The following is an 18,217-nucleotide window of genomic DNA, read 5'->3' on the forward strand; positions in this document are numbered from 1 at the left end:
TATCTCCGTGGGAGAGAGGGACTGAGAGACACCAGTCAGTGTACAGATATCTCCCTGAGAAGGAGGACTGAGAGACACCAGTCAGTGTACAGATATCTCCCTGAGAGATAGAGGGACTGAGAGACACCAGTCAGTGTACAGATATCTCCCTGAGAGAGAGGACTGAGAGACACCAGTCAATGTACAGACATCTCCCTGAGAGAGAGAGGGACTGAGAGACACCAGTCAGTGTACTGATATCTCCCTGAGAGAGAGAGGGACTGAGAGACACCAGTCAGTGTACAGATATCTCCCTGAGAGAGAGAGGGGACTGAGAGACACCAGTCAGTGTACAGATATCTCCCTGAGAGAGAGAGGGGACTGAGAGACACCAGTCAGTGTACAGATATCTCCCTGAGAGAGAGAGGGACTGAGAGACACCAGTCAGTGTACAGATATCACCCAGAGAGAGAGAGAGAGGGACTGAAAGACACCAGTCAGTGTACAGATATCTCTCTGAGAGAGAGGGACTGAGAGACACCAGTCAGTGTACAGATATCTCCCCGAGAGAGAGGGACTGAGAGACACCAGTCAGTGTACAGATATCTCCCTGCCTCTTGTTGCTAACATTAAGGCCGAGTGGAGATGGCTTTACTGACTTGAATTCAGGTGTTATGTGTCTGGGTGAGGGTAGTTGGGAGGTTTGGAAGGGACACAGAAGCCTGGCTCCCTGACCACAGGGGGTTCCGAACGAGGCTGGAGGTCGGGGGACGGGGAAGGTCGCGCAGAGAGAGGGTGTGGGAGCGGTGACCCTCACGTGGAGTGCCGGGAGGGCCATGGGCGGTGGGAAGGGGTTGGGCGGGCGCGGTCACGGGAGGAAATGCGGCAGATGAGGGAAGCCTGCATTTCTGTAGCACCCCAAAGCGCTTCACCGATCGTAAAAACGTGAGGGGGAATGTTGGGCTGGACGAGCGGATGCTCGAGGACATGGGACGTGTGAAATGGGTACTCCCGATCATAGCTTGGTCGTCGAGAACTCGAGTGTTGCTGGAAAAAAGATGCGTCGAAGCTTTTCATCTTGCACTCATCAGGACACTCGCCAGGAATAGCAATGCAAGGGGGAAACAAAATAGCGTGGACGCCGGAAATCTGAAATAAAAACAGGGAACGGTGGAAAAACCCTGCAGGTCTGGCAGCACCGGCGGAGAGAGCAAAACAGAGAGCCAATCGAAGGGGAAGCCCACTTGCCAACCAATCGGCACTCTCTTCACATGCAGTATAAATTGTTGTGCGTTCTGGCGAGGAGTCCTGTTTAGTGCAAGAGGAAAAACTCACCGTCGTCCGGGAAAGAGTCGGACGAGCCAGGGCTGACTGGAGCCAAGGAGAACGACAACGCTAATCTTCCCCCTTTCTTTTGGGACCCCCACGAACCGCCCCCCTCCCACCTCCCCACCACCCCAAACACCGTGGCAGGAACATGATGAGGGAGCTCCTCGAAGCCATTCAGTATCTGCATAGCCGAGACATAATCCACCGGGACGTGAAGACGGAGAACATCCTGCTGGACGACCACGCTCACATCCGACTCTCCGACTTCGGATTCGCCTGCCGCCTGGGGAACAGCGTCAAACTCCGAGGTGAGGGGCACCGCAACTCCGGGCAGAGTCTCCCTAGGGTGGGTGGTGGCTGAGAGCTATCAACATGTGTAGACCACACTTGGAGCGCCTGTGCACAGTCCTGGTCTCCGTATCCCTCGGTTAGACCACACTCGGAACACCGTGCACAGTCCCGGTCTCCGTATCCCTCGGTTAGACCACACTCGGAGCACCGTGCACAATCCCGGTCTCCGTATCCCTCGGTTAGAGCACACTCGGAGCACCGTGCACAGTTCCGGTCTCCGTATCCCTCGGTTAGACCACACTCTGAGCACGGTGCACAGTCCCGGTCTCCGTATCCCTCGGTTAGACCACACTCGGAGCACCGTGCAGAGTCCCGGTCGCCGTATCCTTCGGTTAGACCACACTCGGAGAACCGTGCACAGTCCCGGTCTCCGTATCCCTTGGTTAGACCACACTCTGAGCACGGTGCACAGTCCCGGTCTCCGTATCCCTCCGTTAGACCACACTCGGAGCACCGTGCACAGTCCCGGTCTCTGTATCCCTCCGTTAGACCACACTCGGAGCACCGTGCACAGTTCTGGTCTCCGTATCCCTCGGTTAGACCACACTCGGAGCACCGTGCACAGTTCCGGTCTCCGTACCTCTCGGTTAGACTACACTCGGAGCACCGTGCACAGTCCCGGTCTCCGTATCCCTCGTTTAGACCACACTCGGAGCACCGTGCACAGTTCTGGTCTCCGTATCCCTCGGTTAGACCACACTCGGAGCACCGTGCACAGTTCTGGTCTCCGTACCCCTCGGTTAGACCACACTCGGAGCACCGTGCACAGTTCAAGTCTCCGTATCCCTCGGTTAGACCACACTCGGAGCACCGTGCACAGTTCTGGTCTCCGTATCCCTCGGTTAGACCATGCTCGGAGCACCGTGCACAGTTCCGGTCTCCGTATCCCTCGGTTGGACCACACTCGGAGCACCGTTCACAGTCCCGGTCTCCGTACCTCTCGGTTAGACTACGCTCGGAGCACCGTACACAGTCCCGGTCTCCGTATCCCTCGTTTAGACCACACTCGGAGCACCGTGCACAGTTCTGGTCTCCGTATCCCTCGGTTAGACCACACTCGGAGCACCGTGCACAGTCCCGGTCTCCGAATCCCTCGGTTAGACCACACTCGGAGCACCGTGCACAGTTCTGGTCTCCGTATCCCTCGGTTAGACCACACTCTGAGCACGGTGCACAGTCCCGGTCTCCGTATCCCTCGGTTAGACCACACTCTGAGCACGGTGCACAGTCCCGGTCTCCGTATCCCTCGGTTAGACCACACTCGGAGCACCGTGCACAATCCCGGTCTCCGTATCCCTCGGTTAGAGCACACTCGGAGCACCGTGCACAGTTCCGGTCTCCGTATCCCTCGGTTAGACCACACTCTGAGCACGGTGCACAGTCCCGGTCTCCGTATCCCTCGGTTAGACCACACTCGGAGCACCGTGCAGAGTCCCGGTCGCCGTATCCTTCGGTTAGACCACACTCGGAGAACCGTGCATAGTCCCGGTCTCCGTATCCCTCCGTTGGACCACACTCGGAGCACCGTGCACAGTCCCGGTCTCTGTATCCCTCCGTTAGACCACACTCGGAGCACCGTGCACAGTTCTGGTCTCCGTATGCCTCGGTTAGACCACACTCGGAGCACCGTGCACAGTTCCGGTCTCCGTACCTCTCGGTTAGACTACACTCGGAGCACCGTGCACAGTCCCGGTCTCCGTATCCCTCGTTTAGACCACACTCGGAGCACCGTGCACAGTTCTGGTCTCCGTATCCCTCGGTTAGACCACACTCTGAGCACGGTGCACAGTCCCGGTCTCCGTATCCCTCGGTTAGACCACACTCGGAGCACCGTGCACAGTTCTGGTCTCCGTACCCCTCGGTTAGACCACACTCGGAGCACCGTGCACAGTTCAAGTCTCCGTATCCCTCGGTTAGACCACACTCGGAGCACCGTGCACAGTTCTGGTCTCCGTATCCCTCGGTTAGACCACACTCGGAGCACCGTGCACAGTCCCGGTCTCCGAATCCCTCGGTTAGACCACACTCGGAGCACCGTGCACAGTTCTGGTCTCCGTATCCCTCGGTTAGACCACACTCTGAGCACGGTGCACAGTCCCGGTCTCCGTATCCCTCGGTTAGACCACACTCTGAGCACGGTGCACAGTCCCGGTCTCCGTATCCCTCAGTTAGACCACACTCGGAGCACCGTGCACAGTCCCGGTCTCCGTATCCCTTCGTTAGACCACACTCGGAGCACCGTGCACAGTTCTGGTCTCCGTATCCCTCGGTTAGACCACACTTGGAGCACCGTGCACAGTTCCGGTCTCCGTACCTCTCGGTTAGACTACACTCGGAGCACCGTGCACAGTTCCGGTCTCCGTACCTCTCGGTTAGACTACACTCGGAGCACCGTGAACAGTCCCGGTCTCCGTATCCCTCGGTTAGACCACACTCGGAGCACCGTGCACAGTTCCGGTCTCCGTATCCCTCGGTGAGACCACACTCGGAGCACCGTGCACAGTCCCGGTCTCCGTATCTCTCTGTTAGACCACACTCGGAGCACTGCGCACAGTCCCGGTCTCCGTATCCCTCGGTTAGACCACACTCGGAGCACCGTGCACAGTCCCGGTCTCCGTATCCCTCGGTTAGACCACACTCGGAGCACCGTGCACAGTTCTGGTCTCCGTAACTCTCGCTTAGACCTCACTTGGAGCACCGTGCACAGTTCTGGTCTCCGTATCCCTCGGTTAGACCACACTCGGAGCACCGTGCACAGTCCCGGTCTCCGTATCCCTCGGTTAGACCACACTCGGAGCAGCGTGCACAGTTCTGGTCTCCGTATCCATCGGTTAGACCACACTCGGAGCACCGTGCACAGTCCCGGTCTCCGTACCTCTCGGTTAGACTACACTCGGAGCACCGTACACAGTCCCGGTCTCCGTATCCCTCGTTTAGACCACACTCGGAGCACCGTGCACAGTTCTGGTCTCCGTATCCCTCGGTTAGACCACACTCAGAGCACCGTGCACAGTCTCGGTCTCCGTATCCCTCGGTTAGACCACACTCGGAGCAGCGTGCACAGTTCTGGTCTCCGTATCCCTCGGTTAGACCACACTCTGAGCACGGTGCACAGTCCCGGTCTCCGTATCCCTCGGTTAGACCACACTCGGAGCACCGTGCACAATCCCGGTCTCCGTATCCCTCGGTTAGAGCACACTCGGAGCACCGTGCACAGTTCCGGTCTCCGTATCCCTCGGTTAGACCACACTCTGAGCACGGTGCACAGTCCCGGTCTCCGTATCCCTTCGTTAGACCACACTCGGAGCACCGTGCACAGTCCCGGTCTCTGTATCCCTCCGTTAGACCACACTCGGAGCACCGTGCACAGTTCTGGTCTCCGTATCCCTCGGTTAGACCACACTCGGAGCACCGTGCACAGTTCCGGTCTCCGTACCTCTCGGTTAGACTACACTCGGAGCACCGTGCACAGTCCCGGTCTCCGTATCCCTCGTTTAGACCACACTCGGAGCACCGTGCACAGTTCTGGTCTCCGTATCCCTCGGTTAGACCACACTCTGAGCACGGTGCACAGTCCCGGTCTCCGTATCCCTCGGTTAGACCACACTCGGAGCACCGTGCACAGTTCTGGTCTCCGTACCCCTCGGTTAGACCACACTCGGAGCACCGTGCGCAGTTCAAGTCTCCGTATCCCTCGGTTAGACCACACTCGGAGCACCGTGCACAGTTCTGGTCTCCGTATCCCTCGGTTAGACCATGCTCGGAGCACCGTGCACAGTTCCGGTCTCCGTATCCCTCGGTTGGACCACACTCGGAGCACCGTGCACAGTCCCGGTCTCCGTACCTCTCGGTTAGACTACACTCGGAGCACCGTGCACAGTCCCGGTCTCCGTATCCCTCGGTTAGACCACACTCGGAGCACCGTGCACAGTTCCGGTCTCCGTATCCCTCGGTGAGACCACACTCGGAGCACCGTGCACAGTCCCGGTCTCCGTATCTCTCTGTTAGACCACACTCGGAGCACTGCGCACAGTCCCGGTCTCCGTATCCCTCGGTTAGACCACACTCGGAGCACCGTGCACAGTCCCGGTCTCCGTATCCCTCGGTTAGACCACACTCGGAGCACCGTGCACAGTTCTGGTCTCCGTAACTCTCGCTTAGACCTCACTTGGAGCACCGTGCACAGTTCTGGTCTCCGTATCCCTCGGTTAGACCACACTCGGAGCACCGTGCACAGTCCCGGTCTCCGTATCCCTCGGTTAGACCACACTCGGAGCAGCGTGCACAGTTCTGGTCTCCGTATCCATCGGTTAGACCACACTCGGAGCACCGTGCACAGTCCCGGTCTCCGTACCTCTCGGTTAGACTACACTCGGAGCACCGTACACAGTCCCGGTCTCCGTATCCCTCGTTTAGACCACACTCGGAGCACCGTGCACAGTTCTGGTCTCCGTATCCCTCGGTTAGACCACACTCAGAGCACCGTGCACAGTCTCGGTCTCCGTATCCCTCGGTTAGACCACACTCGGAGCAGCGTGCACAGTTCTGGTCTCCGTATCCCTCGGTTAGACCACACTCTGAGCACGGTGCACAGTCCCGGTCTCCGTATCCCTCGGTTAGACCACACTCGGAGCACCGTGCACAATCCCGGTCTCCGTATCCCTCGGTTAGACCACACTCGGAGCACCGTGCACAGTCCCGGTCTCCGTATCCCTTCGTTAGACCACACTCGGAGCACCGTGCACAGTTCTGGTCTCCGTATCCCGCGGTTAGACCACACTCGGAGCACCGTGCACAGTTCCGGTCTCTGTACCTCTCGGTTGGACTACACTCGGAGCACCGTGCACAGTCCCGGTCTCCATATCCCTCGTTTAGACCACACTCGGAGCACCGTGCACAGTTCCGGTCTCCGTATCCCTCGGTTAGACCACACTCGGAGCACCGTGCACAGTTCCGGTCTCCGTACCTCTCGGTTAGACTACACTCTGAGCACCGTGCACAGTCCCGGTCTCCGTATCCCTCGGTTAGACCACACTCGGAGCACCGTGCACAGTTCCGGTCTCCGTATCCCTCGGTTGCACCACACTCGGAGCACCGTGCACAGTCCCGGTCTCCGTATCCCTCGGTTAGACCACACTCGGAGCACCGTGCACAGTTCTGGTCTCCGTAACCCTCGGTTAGACCACACTCAGAGCACCGTGCACAGTTCTGCTCTCCGTATCCCTCGGTTAGACCACACTCGGAGCACCGTGCACAGTCCCGGTCTCCGTATCCCTTGGTTAGACCACACTCGGAGCAGCGTGCACAGTTCTGGTCTCCGTATCCATCGGTTAGACCACACTCGGAGCACCGTGCACAGTCCCGGTCTCCGTACCTCTCGGTTAGACTTCGCTCGGAGCACCGTACACAGTCCCGGTCTCCGTATTCCTCGTTTAGACCACACTCGGAGCACCGTGCACAGTTCTGGTCTCCGTATCCCTCGGTTAGACCACACTCAGAGCACCGTACACAGTCCCGGTCTCCGTATCCCTCGGTTAGACCACACTCGGAGCACCGTGCGCAGTTCTGGTCTCCGTACCCCTCGGTTAGACCACACTCGGAGCACCGTGCACAGTCCCGGTCTCCGTATCCCTTGGTTAGACCACACTCGGAGCAGCGTGCACAGTTCTGGTCTCCGTATCCATCGGTTAGACCACACTCGGAGCACCGTGCACAGTCCCGGTCTCCGTACCTCTCGGTTAGACTACGCTCGGAGCACCGTACACAGTCCCGGTCTCCGTATCCCTCGTTTAGACCACACTCGGAGCACCGTGCACAGTTCTGGTCTCTGTATCCCTCGGTTAGACCACACTCGGAGCACCGTGCACAGTTCTGGTCTCCGTACCCCTGGGTTAGACCACACTCTGAGCACCGTGCACAGTTCTGGTCTCCGTATCCCTCGGTTAGACCACACTCTGAGCACGGTGCACGGTCCCGGTTTCCGTATCCCTCGGTTAGACCACACTCGGAGCACCGTGCACAGTTCCGGTCTCCGTATCCCTCGGTTAGACCACACTCGGAGCACCGTGCACAGTCCCGGTCTCCGTATCCCTCGGTTAGACCACACTCGAAGCACCGTGCACAGTCCCGGTCTCCGTATCCCTCGGTGAGAGCACACTTGGAGCACCGTGCACAGTCCCGGTCTCCGGATCCCTCGGTTAGACCACACTCGGAGCACCGTGCACAGTTCTGGTCTCCGTATCCCTCGGTTAGACCACACTCGGAGCACCGTGCACAGTCCCGGTCTCCGTACCTCTCGGTTAGACTACACTCGGAGCACCGTGCACAGTCCCGGTCTCCTTATCCCTCGGTTAGACCACACTCGGAGCACCGTGCACAGTCCCGGTCTCCGTATCCCTCGGTTAGACCACACTCGGAGCACCGTGCACAGTTCTGTTCTCCGTATCCAACGGTTAGACCACACTCGGAGCACCGTGCACAGTTCTGGTCTCCGTATCCCTCGGTTAGACCACACTCGGAGCACGGTGCACAGTCCCGGTCTCCGTATCCCTCGGATAGACCGCACTCGGAGCACCGTGCACAGTTCTGGTCTCCGTAACCTTCGGTTAGACCACACTCGGAGCACCGTGCACAGTTCTGGTCTCCGTAACCCTCGGTTAGACCACACTCGGAGCACCGTGCACAGTTCTGGTCTCCGTATCCCTCGGTTAGACCACACTCGGAGCACCGTGCACAGTTCCGGTCTCCGTACCTCTCGGTTAGACTTCACTCGGAGCAACGTGCATAGTCCCGGTCTCCGTATCCCTCGGTTAGACCGCACTCAGAGCACCGTGCACAGTCCCGGTCTCCGTATCCCTCGGTGAGACCACACTCGGAGCACTGTGCACAGTCCCGGTCTCCGTATCCCTCGGTTAGACCACACTCGGAGCACCGTGCACAGTTCTGGTCTCCGTATCCCTCGGTTAGACCACACTCGGAGCACCGTGCACAGTCCCGGTCTCCGTATCCCTCGGTTAGACCACACTCGGAGCACCGTGCACAGTTCTGATCTCCGTATCCGTCAGTTAGACCACACTCGGAGCACCGTGCACAGTCCCGGTCTCCGTATCCCTCGGTGAGACCACACTCGGAGCACTGTGCACAGTCCCGGTCTCCGTATCCCTCGGTTAGACCACACTCGGAGCACCGTGCACAGTTCTGGTCTCCGTATCCCTCGGTTAGACCACACTCGGAGCACCGTGCACAGTTCTGGTCTCCGTATCCCTCGGTTAGACCACACTCGGAGCACCGTGCACAGTCCCGGTCTCCGTATCCCTCGGTGAGAGCACACTTGGAGCACCGTGCACAGTCCCGGTCTCCGTATCCCTCGGTTAGACCACACTCGGAGCACCGTGCACAGTCCCGGTCTCCGTACCTCTCGGTTAGACTACACTCGGAGCACCGTGCACAGTCCCGGTCTCCGTATCCCTCGGTTACACCACACTCGGAGCACCGTGCTCAGTCCCGGTCTCCGTATCCCTCGGTTAGACCACACTCGGAGCACCGTGCACAGTTCTGTTCTCCGTATCCAACGGTTAGACTACGCTCGGAGCACCGTGCACAGTCCCGGTCTCCGTATCCCTCGGTTAGACCACACTCGGAGCACCGTGCACAGTTCTGGTCTCTGTATCCCTCGGTTAGACCACACTCTGAGCACGGTGCACAGTCCCGGTCTCCGTATCCCTCGGTTAGACCGCACTCGGAGCACCGTGCACAGTTCTGGTCTCCGTAACCCTCGGTTAGACCACACTCGGAGCACCGTGCACAGTTCTGGTCTCCGTAACCCTCGGTTAGACCACACTCGGAGCACCGTATACAGTTCTGGTCTCCGTATCCCTCGGTTAGACCACACTCGGAGCACCGTGCACAGTTCTGGTCTCCGTATCCCTCGGTTAGACCACACTCGGAGCACCGTGCACAGTTCCGGTCTCCGTACCTCTCGGTTAGACTTCACTCGGAGCAACGTGCATAATCCCGGTCTCCGTATCCCTCTGTTAGACCGCACTCGGAGCACCGTGCACAGTCCCGGTCTCCGTATCCCTCGGTGAGACCACACTCGGAGCACTGTGCACAGTCCCGGTCTCCGTATCCCTCGGTGAGACCACACTCGGAGTACTGTGCACAGTCCCGGTCTCCGTATCCCTCGGTTAGACCACACTCGGAGCACCGTGCACAGTTCTGGTCTCCGTATCCCTCGGTTAGACCACACTCGGAGCACCGTGCACAGTCCCGGTCTCCGTATCCCTCGGTTAGACCACACTCGGAGCACCGTGCACAGTTCTGATCTCCGTATCCCTCAATTAGACCACACTCGGAGCACCGTGCACAGTCCCGGTCTCCATATCCCTCGGTGAGACCACACTCGGAGCACTGTGCACAGTCCCGGTCTCTGTATCCCTCGGTTAGACCACACTCGGAGCACTGTGCACAGTTCTGGTCTCCGTATCCCTCGGTTAGACCACACTCGGAGCACCATGCATAGTCCCGGTCTCCGTACCTCTCGGTTAGACTACGCTCGGAGCACCCTTCACAGTTCTGATCTCCGTATCCCTCGTTTAGACCACACTCGGAGCACCGTGCACAGTTCTGGTCTTCGTATCCCTCGGTTAGACCACACTCGGAGCACCGTGCACAGTCCCGGTCTCCGAATCCCTCGGTTAGACCACACTCAGAGCACCGTGCACAGTTCTGGTCTCCGTATCCCTCGGTTAGACCACACCCTGAGCACGGTGCACAGTCCCGGTCTCCGTATCCCTCGGTTAGACCACACTCTGAGCACGGTGCACAGTCCCGGTCTTCGTATCCCTCGGTTAGACCACACTCGGAGCACCGTGCACAATCCCGGTCTCCGTATCCCTCGGTTAGACCACACTCGGAGCACCGTGCACAGTCCCGGTCTCCGTATCCCTTCGTTAGACCACACTCGGAGCACCGTGCACAGTTCTGGTCTCCGTATCCCTCGGTTAGACCACACTCGGAGCACCGTGCACAGTTCCGGTCTCTGTACCTCTCGGTTGGACTACACTCGGAGCACCGTGCACAGTCCCGGTCTCCGTATCCCTCGTTTAGACCACACTCGGAGCACCGTGCACAGTTCCGGTCTCCGTATCCCTCGGTTAGACCACACTCGGAGCACCGTGCACAGTTCTGGTAATGTATGAAGCACAGACGATAATCTGTTTAAATAAGAAGATTTTTGGGAGCATCCCAAAGGAAGACAGAGGGAGAGAGCTGCAGAGGTTTAGGGAGGGAATTCCGAAGCTCAGGGGCATCCCCCTAATCCAAACCCACTAGGGGCTGGAGGAGGTTACAGAGATAGGGAGGGGTGTGGGGGCTGGAGGAGGTTACAGAGATAGGGAGGCGGTGTAGGGTCTGGAGGATGTTACAGAGATAGGGAGGGGTGTAGGGTCTGGAGGTGGTTACAGAGATAGGGAGGGTGTAGGGGCTGGAGGAGGTTACAGAGATAGAGAGGGGTGTAGCGGCTGGAGGAGGTTACAGAGATAGGGAGGGTTGTAGGGTGTTGGAGGAGTTTACAGAGATAGGGAGGGGTGTAGGGGTTCGAGAAGGTTACAGAGATAGGGAGGGTTGTAGGGGCTGGAGGAGGTTACAGAGATAGGGAGGGGTGTAGGGGCTGGAGGAGGTTACAGAGATAGGGAGGGGTGTAGGGACTGGAGGAGGTTACAGAGATAGGGAGGGGTGTAGGGGCTGGAGGAGGTTACAGAGATAGGGAGGGGTGTAGGGACTGGAGGAGGTTACAGAGATAGGGAGGGGTGTAGGGTGTGGAGGGGGTTACAGAGATAGGGAGGGGTGTAGGGACTGGAGGTGGTTACAGAGATAGGGAGGGGTGTAGGGGCCGGATGTGGTTACAGAGATAGGGAGGGAGTAGGGGCTGGAGGAGGTTACAGAGATAGGGAGGGGTGTAGGGGCTAGAGGAGGTTACAGCGATAGGGAGGGATGTAGGGGCTGGAGGAGGTTACAGAGATAGGGAGGGGTGTAGGGGCTGGAGGAGGTTACAGAGATAGGGAGGGGTGTAGGGGCTGGAGGAGGTTACAGAGATAGGGAGAGGTGTAGGTGCTGGAGGAGGTTACAGAGATAGGGAGGGGTGTAGGGACTGGAGGAGGTTACAGAGATAGGGAGGTGTGTAGGGTCTGGAGGAGATTACAGAGATAGGGAGGGTTGTAGGGGCTGGAGGAGGTTACAGAGATAGGGAGGGGTGGAGGGGCTGGAGGAGGTTCCAGAGAGTGGGATGGGTGTAGGGTCTGGAGGAGGTTACAGAGAGAGGGAGGGGTGTAGGGTCTGGAGGATGTTACAGCGATAGGGAGGGGGTGTAGGGGCTGGAGGAGGGTACAGAGATAGGGAGGGTGTAGGGGCTGGAGGAGGTTACAGAGATAGGGAGAGGTGTAGGTGCTGGAGGAGGTTACAGAGATAGGGAGGGGTGTAGGGGCTGGAGGAGGTTACAGAGACAGGGAGGGTTGTAGGGGCTGGAGGAGGTTACAGAGATAGGGAGGGGTGTAGGGGCCGGATGTGGTTACAGAGATAGGGAGGGTGTAGGGGCTGGAGGAGGTTACAGAGATAGGGAGGGGTGTAGGGGCTAGAGGAGGTTACAGCGATAGGGAGGGGTGTAGGGGCTGGAGGAGGTTACAGAGATAGGGAGGGGTGTAGGGACTGGAGGAGGTTACAGAGATAGGGAGGGGTGTAGGGTCTGGAGGAGATTACAGAGATAGGGAGGGTTGTAGGGGCTGGAGGAGGTTACAGAGATAGGGAGGGGTGGAGGGGCTGGAGGAGGTTCCAGAGAGTGGGAGGGGTGTAGGGTCTGGAGGAGGTTACAGAGAGAGGGAGGGGTGTAGGGTCTGGAGGATGTTACAGAGATAGGGAGGGGGTGTAGGGTCTGGAGGAGGTTACAGAGATAGGGAGGGTGTAGGGGCTGGAGGAGGTTACAGAGATAGGGAGAGGTGTAGGTGCTGGAGGAGGTTACAGAGATAGGGAGGGGTGTAGGGGCTGGAGGATGTTACAGAGACAGGGAGGGTTGTAGGGGCTGGAGGAGGTTACAGAGATAGGGAGGGGTGTAGGGTCTGGCGGAGGTTACAGAGATAGGGAGGGGTGTAGGGACTGGAGGAGGTTGCAGAGATAGGGAGGGGTTTAGGGTCTGGAGGAGGCTACAGAGACAGGGAGGGGTGTAGGGTCTGGAGGATGTTACAGAGATAGGGAGGGGGTGTAGGGTCCAGAGGATGTTACAGAGATAGGGAGGGTGTAGGGGCTGGAGGAGGTTACAGAGATAGGGAGGGGTGTAGGGGCTGGAGGGGGTTACAGAGATAGGGAGGGGTGTAGGGGCTGGAGGAGGTTACAGAGATAGGGAGGGGTGTAGGGGCTGGAGCAGGTTACAGAGATAGGGACGGGTGTAGGGGCTGGAGGAGGTTACAGAGATAGGGAGGGGTGTAGGGGCCGGAGGTGGTTACAGAGATAGGGAGGGGTGTAGGGGCCGGATGTGGTTACAGAGATAGGGAGGGTTTAGGGGCTGGAGGAGGTTACAGAGATAGGGAGGGGTGTAGGGGCTAGAGGAGGTTACAGCGATAGGGAGGGGTGTAGGGGCTGGAGGAGGTTACAGAGATAGGGAGGGGTGTAGGGGCTGGAGGAGGTTACAGAGATAGGGAGGGGTGTAGGGGCTGGAGGAGGTTACAGAGATAGGGAGAGGTGTAGGTGCTGGAGGAGGTTACAGAGATAGGGAGGGGTGTAGGGACTGGAGGAGGTTACAGAGATAGGGAGGGGTGTAGGGTCTGGAGGAGATTACAGAGATAGGGAGGGTTGTAGGGGCTGGAGGAGGTTACAGAGATAGGGAAGGGTGGGGGGGCTGGAGGAGGTTCCAGAGAGTGGGAGGGGTGTAGGGTCTGGAGGAGGTTACAGAGAGAGGGAGGGGTGTAGGGTCTGGAGGATGTTACAGAGATAGGGAGGGGGTGTAGGGGCTGGAGGAGGTTACAGAGATAGGGAGGGTGTAGGGGCTGGAGGAGGTTACAGAGACAGGGAGGGTTGTAGGGGCTGGAGGAGGTTACAGAGATAGGGAGGGGTGTAGAGGCCGGATGTGGTTACAGAGATAGGGAGGGTGTAGGGGCTGGAGGAGGTTACAGAGATAGGGAGGGGTGTAGGGGCTAGAGGAGGTTACAGCGATAGGGAGGGGTGTAGGGGCTGGAGGAGGTTACAGAGATAGGGAGGGGTGTAGGGGCTGGAGGAGGTTACAGAGATAGGGAGGGGTGTAGGGGCTGGAGGAGGTTACAGAGATAGGGAGAGGTGTAGGTGCTGGAGGAGGTTACAGAGATAGGGAGGGGTGTAGGGAATGGAGGAGGTTACAGAGATAGGGAGGGGTGTAGGGTCTGGAGGAGATTACAGAGATAGGGAGTGTTGTAGGGGCTGGAGGAGGTTACAGAGATAGGGAGGGGTGTAGGGTCTGGAGGAGGTTACAGAGAGAGGGAGGGGGTGTAGGGTGTGGAGGATGTTACAGAGATAGGGAGGGGTGTAGGGTCTGGAGGTGGTTACAGAGATAGGGAGGGTGTTGGGGCTGGAGGAGGTTACAGAGATAGGGAGGGGTGTAGGGGCTAGAGGAGGTTACGGAGATAGGACGGGGTGTAGCGGCTGGAGGAGGTTACAGAGATAGGACGGGGTGTAGCGGCTGGAGGAGGTTACAGAGATAGGGAGGGTTGTAGGGTGTTGGAGGAGTTTACAGAGATAGGGAGGGGTGTAGGGGTTCGAGAAGGTTACAGAGATAGGGAGGGTTGTAGGGGCTGGAGGAGGTTACAGAGATAGGGAGGGGTGTAGGGGCTGGAGGAGGTTACAGAGATAGGGAGGGGTGTAGGGACTGGAGGAGGTTACAGAGATAGGGAGGGGTGTAGGGGCTGGAGGAGGTTACAGAGATAGGGAGGGGTGTAGGGACTGGAGGAGGTTACAGAGATAGGGAGGGGTGTAGGGTCTGGAGGAGGTTACAGAGATAGGGAGGGGTGTAGGGACTGGAGGAGGTTACAGAGATAGGGAGGGGTGTAGGGTCTGGAGGAGGCTACAGAGACAGGGAGGGGTGTAGGGTCTGGAGGATGTTACAGAGATAGGGAGGGGGTGTAGGGTCCAGAGGATGTTACAGAGATAGGGAGGGTGTAGGGGCTGGAGGAGGTTACAGAGATAGGGAGGGGTGTAGGGGCTGGAGGGGGGTTACAGAGATAGGGAGGGGTGTAGGGGCTGGAGGAGGTTACAGAGATAGGGAGGGGTGTAGGGGCTGGAGGAGGTTACAGAGATAGGGAGGGGTGTAGGGGCTGGAGGAGGTTACAGAGATAGGGAGGGGTGTAGGGGCCGGAGGTGGTTACAGAGATAGGGAGGGGTGTAGGGGCCGGATGTGGTTACAGAGATAGGGAGGGTGTAGGGGCTGGAGGAGGTTACAGAGATAGGGAGGGGTGTAGGGGCTAGAGGAGGTTACAGAGATAGGGAGGGGTGTAGGGGCTGGAGGAGGTTACAGAGATAGGGAGGGGTGTAGGGGCTGGAGGAGGTTACAGAGATAGGGAGGGGTGTAGGGGCTGGAGGAGGTTACAGAGATAGGGAGAGGTGTAGGTGCTGGAGGAGGTTACAGAGATAGGGAGGGGTGTAGGGACTGGAGGAGGTTACAGAGATAGGGAGGTGTGTAGGGTCTGGAGGAGATTACAGAGATAGGGAGGGTTGTAGGGGCTGGAGGAGGTTACAGAGATAGGGAGGGGTGGAGGGGCTGGAGGAGGTTCCAGAGAGTGGGAGGGGTGTAGGGTCTGGAGGAGGTTACAGAGAGAGGGAGGGGTGTAGGGTCTGGAGGATGTTACAGCGATAGGGAGGGGGTGTAGGGGCTGGAGGAGGGTACAGAGATAGGGAGGGTGTAGGGGCTGGAGGAGGTTACAGAGATAGGGAGAGGTGTAGGTGCTGGAGGAGGTTACAGAGATAGGGAGGGGTGTAGGGGCTGGAGGAGGTTACAGAGACAGGGAGGGTTGTAGGAGGTTACAGAGATAGGGAGGGGTGTAGGGGCCGGATGTGGTTACATAGATAGGGAGGGTGTAGGGGCTGGAGGAGGTTACAGAGATAGGGAGGGGTGTAGGGGCTAGAGGAGGTTACAGCGATAGGGAGGGGTGTAGGGGCTGGAGGAGGTTACAGAGATAGGGAGGGGTGTAGGGGCTGGAGGAGGTTACAGAGATAGGGAGGGGTGTAGGGGCTGGAGGAGGTTACAGAGATAGGGAGAGGTGTAGGTGCTGGAGGAGGTTACAGAGATAGGGAGGGGTGTAGGGACTGGAGGAGGTTACAGAGATAGGGAGGGGTGTAGGGTCTGGAGGAGATTACAGAGATAGGGAGGGTTGTAGGGGCTGGAGGAGGTTACGGAGATAGGGAGGGGTGGAGGGGCTGGAGGAGGTTCCAGAGAGTGGGAGGGGTGTAGGGTCTGGAGGAGGTTACAGAGAGAGGGAGGGGTGTAGGGTCTGGAGGATGTTACAGAGATAGGGAGGGGGTGTAGGGGCTGGAGGAGGTTACAGAGATAGGGAGGGTGTAGGGGCTGGAGGAGGTTACAGAGATAGGGAGAGGTGTAGGTGCTGGAGGAGGTTACAGAGATAGGGAGGGGTGTAGGGGCTGGAGGAGGTTACAGAGACAGGGAGGGTTGTAGGGGCTGGAGGAGGTTACAGAGATAGGGAGGGGTGTAGGGACTGGAGGAGGTTACAGAGATAGGGAGGGGTGTAGGGTCTGGAGGAGGTTACAGAGATAGGGAGGGGTGTAGGGACTGGAGGAGGTTGCAGAGATAGGGAGGGGTGTAGGGTCTGGAGGAGGCTACAGAGACAGGGAGGGGTGTAGGGTCTGGAGGATGTTACAGAGATAGGGAGGGGGTGTAGGGTCCAGAGGATGTTACAGAGATAGGGAGGGTGTAGGGGCTGGAGGAGGTTACAGAGATAGGGAGGGGTGTAGGGGCTGGAGGGGGTTACAGAGATAGGGAGGGGTGTAGGGGCTGGAGGAGGTTACAGAGATAGGGAGGGTGTAGGGGCTGGAGGAGGTTACAGAGATAGGGAGAGGTGTAGGTGCTGGAGGAGGTTACAGAGATAGGGAGGGGTGTAGGGGCTGGAGGAGGTTACAGAGACAGGGAGGGTTGTAGGGGCTGGAGGAGGTTACACAGATAGGGAGAGTGCGAGGGCCATGGAGGGATTTGAAAACGAGAGTCAGTGTGGGTCAGAGAGCAGAGGGGGTGATGGGTGAATGGGACTGTGTGAGTTTGGACCCGGAGGGGAGCAGAGTATTGGACGAGCTGAACTTTACGGAGGATCGAGTGAGTGAGAGCAGCCGGGAGAGTGTCGGAATAGTCGAATCCGGAGGGGGATCGAAGGCGAAGGCTTCAGCAGCCGATGAGCTGACACCGGGGCGGACTCAGGCGATGTTACTGGGGTGTGGTGGAATGGAAATGGGTGGTCTGAATACGGGAGTAAAATATTATAGAATGTTGGAAGACAGAAAGGGGCCATTCAGCCCATTGCACTCATGCAATCCCTGTGGCTCCCTTTGAGGGAGGAAAAGCCATTCCCGGGGTGGTTGTGGGGGGGTTGTGGAGGAGGGTGTGTGTACATGAACTGGGGTACGGGGGTACCACCCAGTGGGGCGAGTGAACGGGGCCTTGAGAAGTCAGGTTAAGCTGGCCCAGAGGGCGATGGGGTAGCTGGTGATTTTTAAAATTGTCTGCGCACTAACCATCTCGTTGCACTTGCTTTCCGTTCCTTAACCCTCTGCCTCCCCTTCAACCTCTGCCCCCACCCACTCCGCCCCCCCCCTTCAGACCTCTGTGGGACCCCTGGCTACTTGGCTCCGGAGTTACTCACCTGCTCCATGGACGAGACGCACCCAGGCTACGGCAGGGAGGTAGACATGTGAGTAGCTGTCCGGGGAGGGGGGGGGTTGGTGGAAGACATTGTCGGTTATTAAGGACGAGAATACGAGGGGGGGTAGGAGACTTGCTTCCGCTCTCCAAAGCCCCGGGTGGTCTACACCAGGAGTTACCGGGAGCAGTTCCAGACAGCAGCCCTCAGGGAGGATGTACTGAGCGTGGAGGGAGTGCAGCGCTGGTTTACCAGAACGATACCTGCGCACCCAGCGTTCAATTACGAGGAGATTAAACACAAACCAGGGGTGTGTTCCCTGGAATTTAGGGGGGTGATTGGATCCAGGTTTTCGAGATATTACGGGGAACTGATCGAGTGGTGAGGGAGAGAGAGAGAGAGACGGTCTCTGCTGGTTCGGGGGAGTCTAGGACTAGGGAGCAGCGTCCGAATTTAGAGCCAGAATTTCAGGAGTGAAATTGGGAAACGCTCCTTCACAGGCCGAGTGGTAGAGGTTTGGAACTCCCCTCTGCAACCGGCCATCGATGCTGGGTCACCTGTTCATTTGAAATCCGTGAACTTTATCTTAACCAAAAGTATTCAGGGATATGGGGCGAAGGCGTGTAGATGGGGTTAGGTCTCAGGCCAGCCATAGGCACGTTCGGGGGTGGGGGGAACAG

The 18,217-nt window shown here is 58.5% G+C and overlaps 1 protein-coding gene across 2 annotated transcripts in view; it reads left to right on the forward strand.

Annotated features, from left to right (window-relative positions):
• The window catches only part of LOC121274801 (phosphorylase b kinase gamma catalytic chain, skeletal muscle/heart isoform-like), a 42,841-nt gene that overhangs the window by 19,164 nt on the left and 5,460 nt on the right, over positions 1-18,217 (forward strand). For both annotated transcript variants that reach the window (XM_041182163.1, XM_041182164.1), the window contains exons 6-7: positions 1,453-1,616; positions 17,498-17,588. In XM_041182163.1, the coding sequence (XP_041038097.1) occupies positions 1,453-1,616; positions 17,498-17,588 (255 nt within the window). The remainder of the gene's footprint in view (positions 1-1,452; positions 1,617-17,497; positions 17,589-18,217) is intronic.

Source organism: Carcharodon carcharias (assembly GCF_017639515.1).
Source record: "Carcharodon carcharias isolate sCarCar2 chromosome 38 unlocalized genomic scaffold, sCarCar2.pri SUPER_38_unloc_2, whole genome shotgun sequence".
NCBI lineage: Eukaryota > Metazoa > Chordata > Chondrichthyes > Lamniformes > Lamnidae > Carcharodon > Carcharodon carcharias.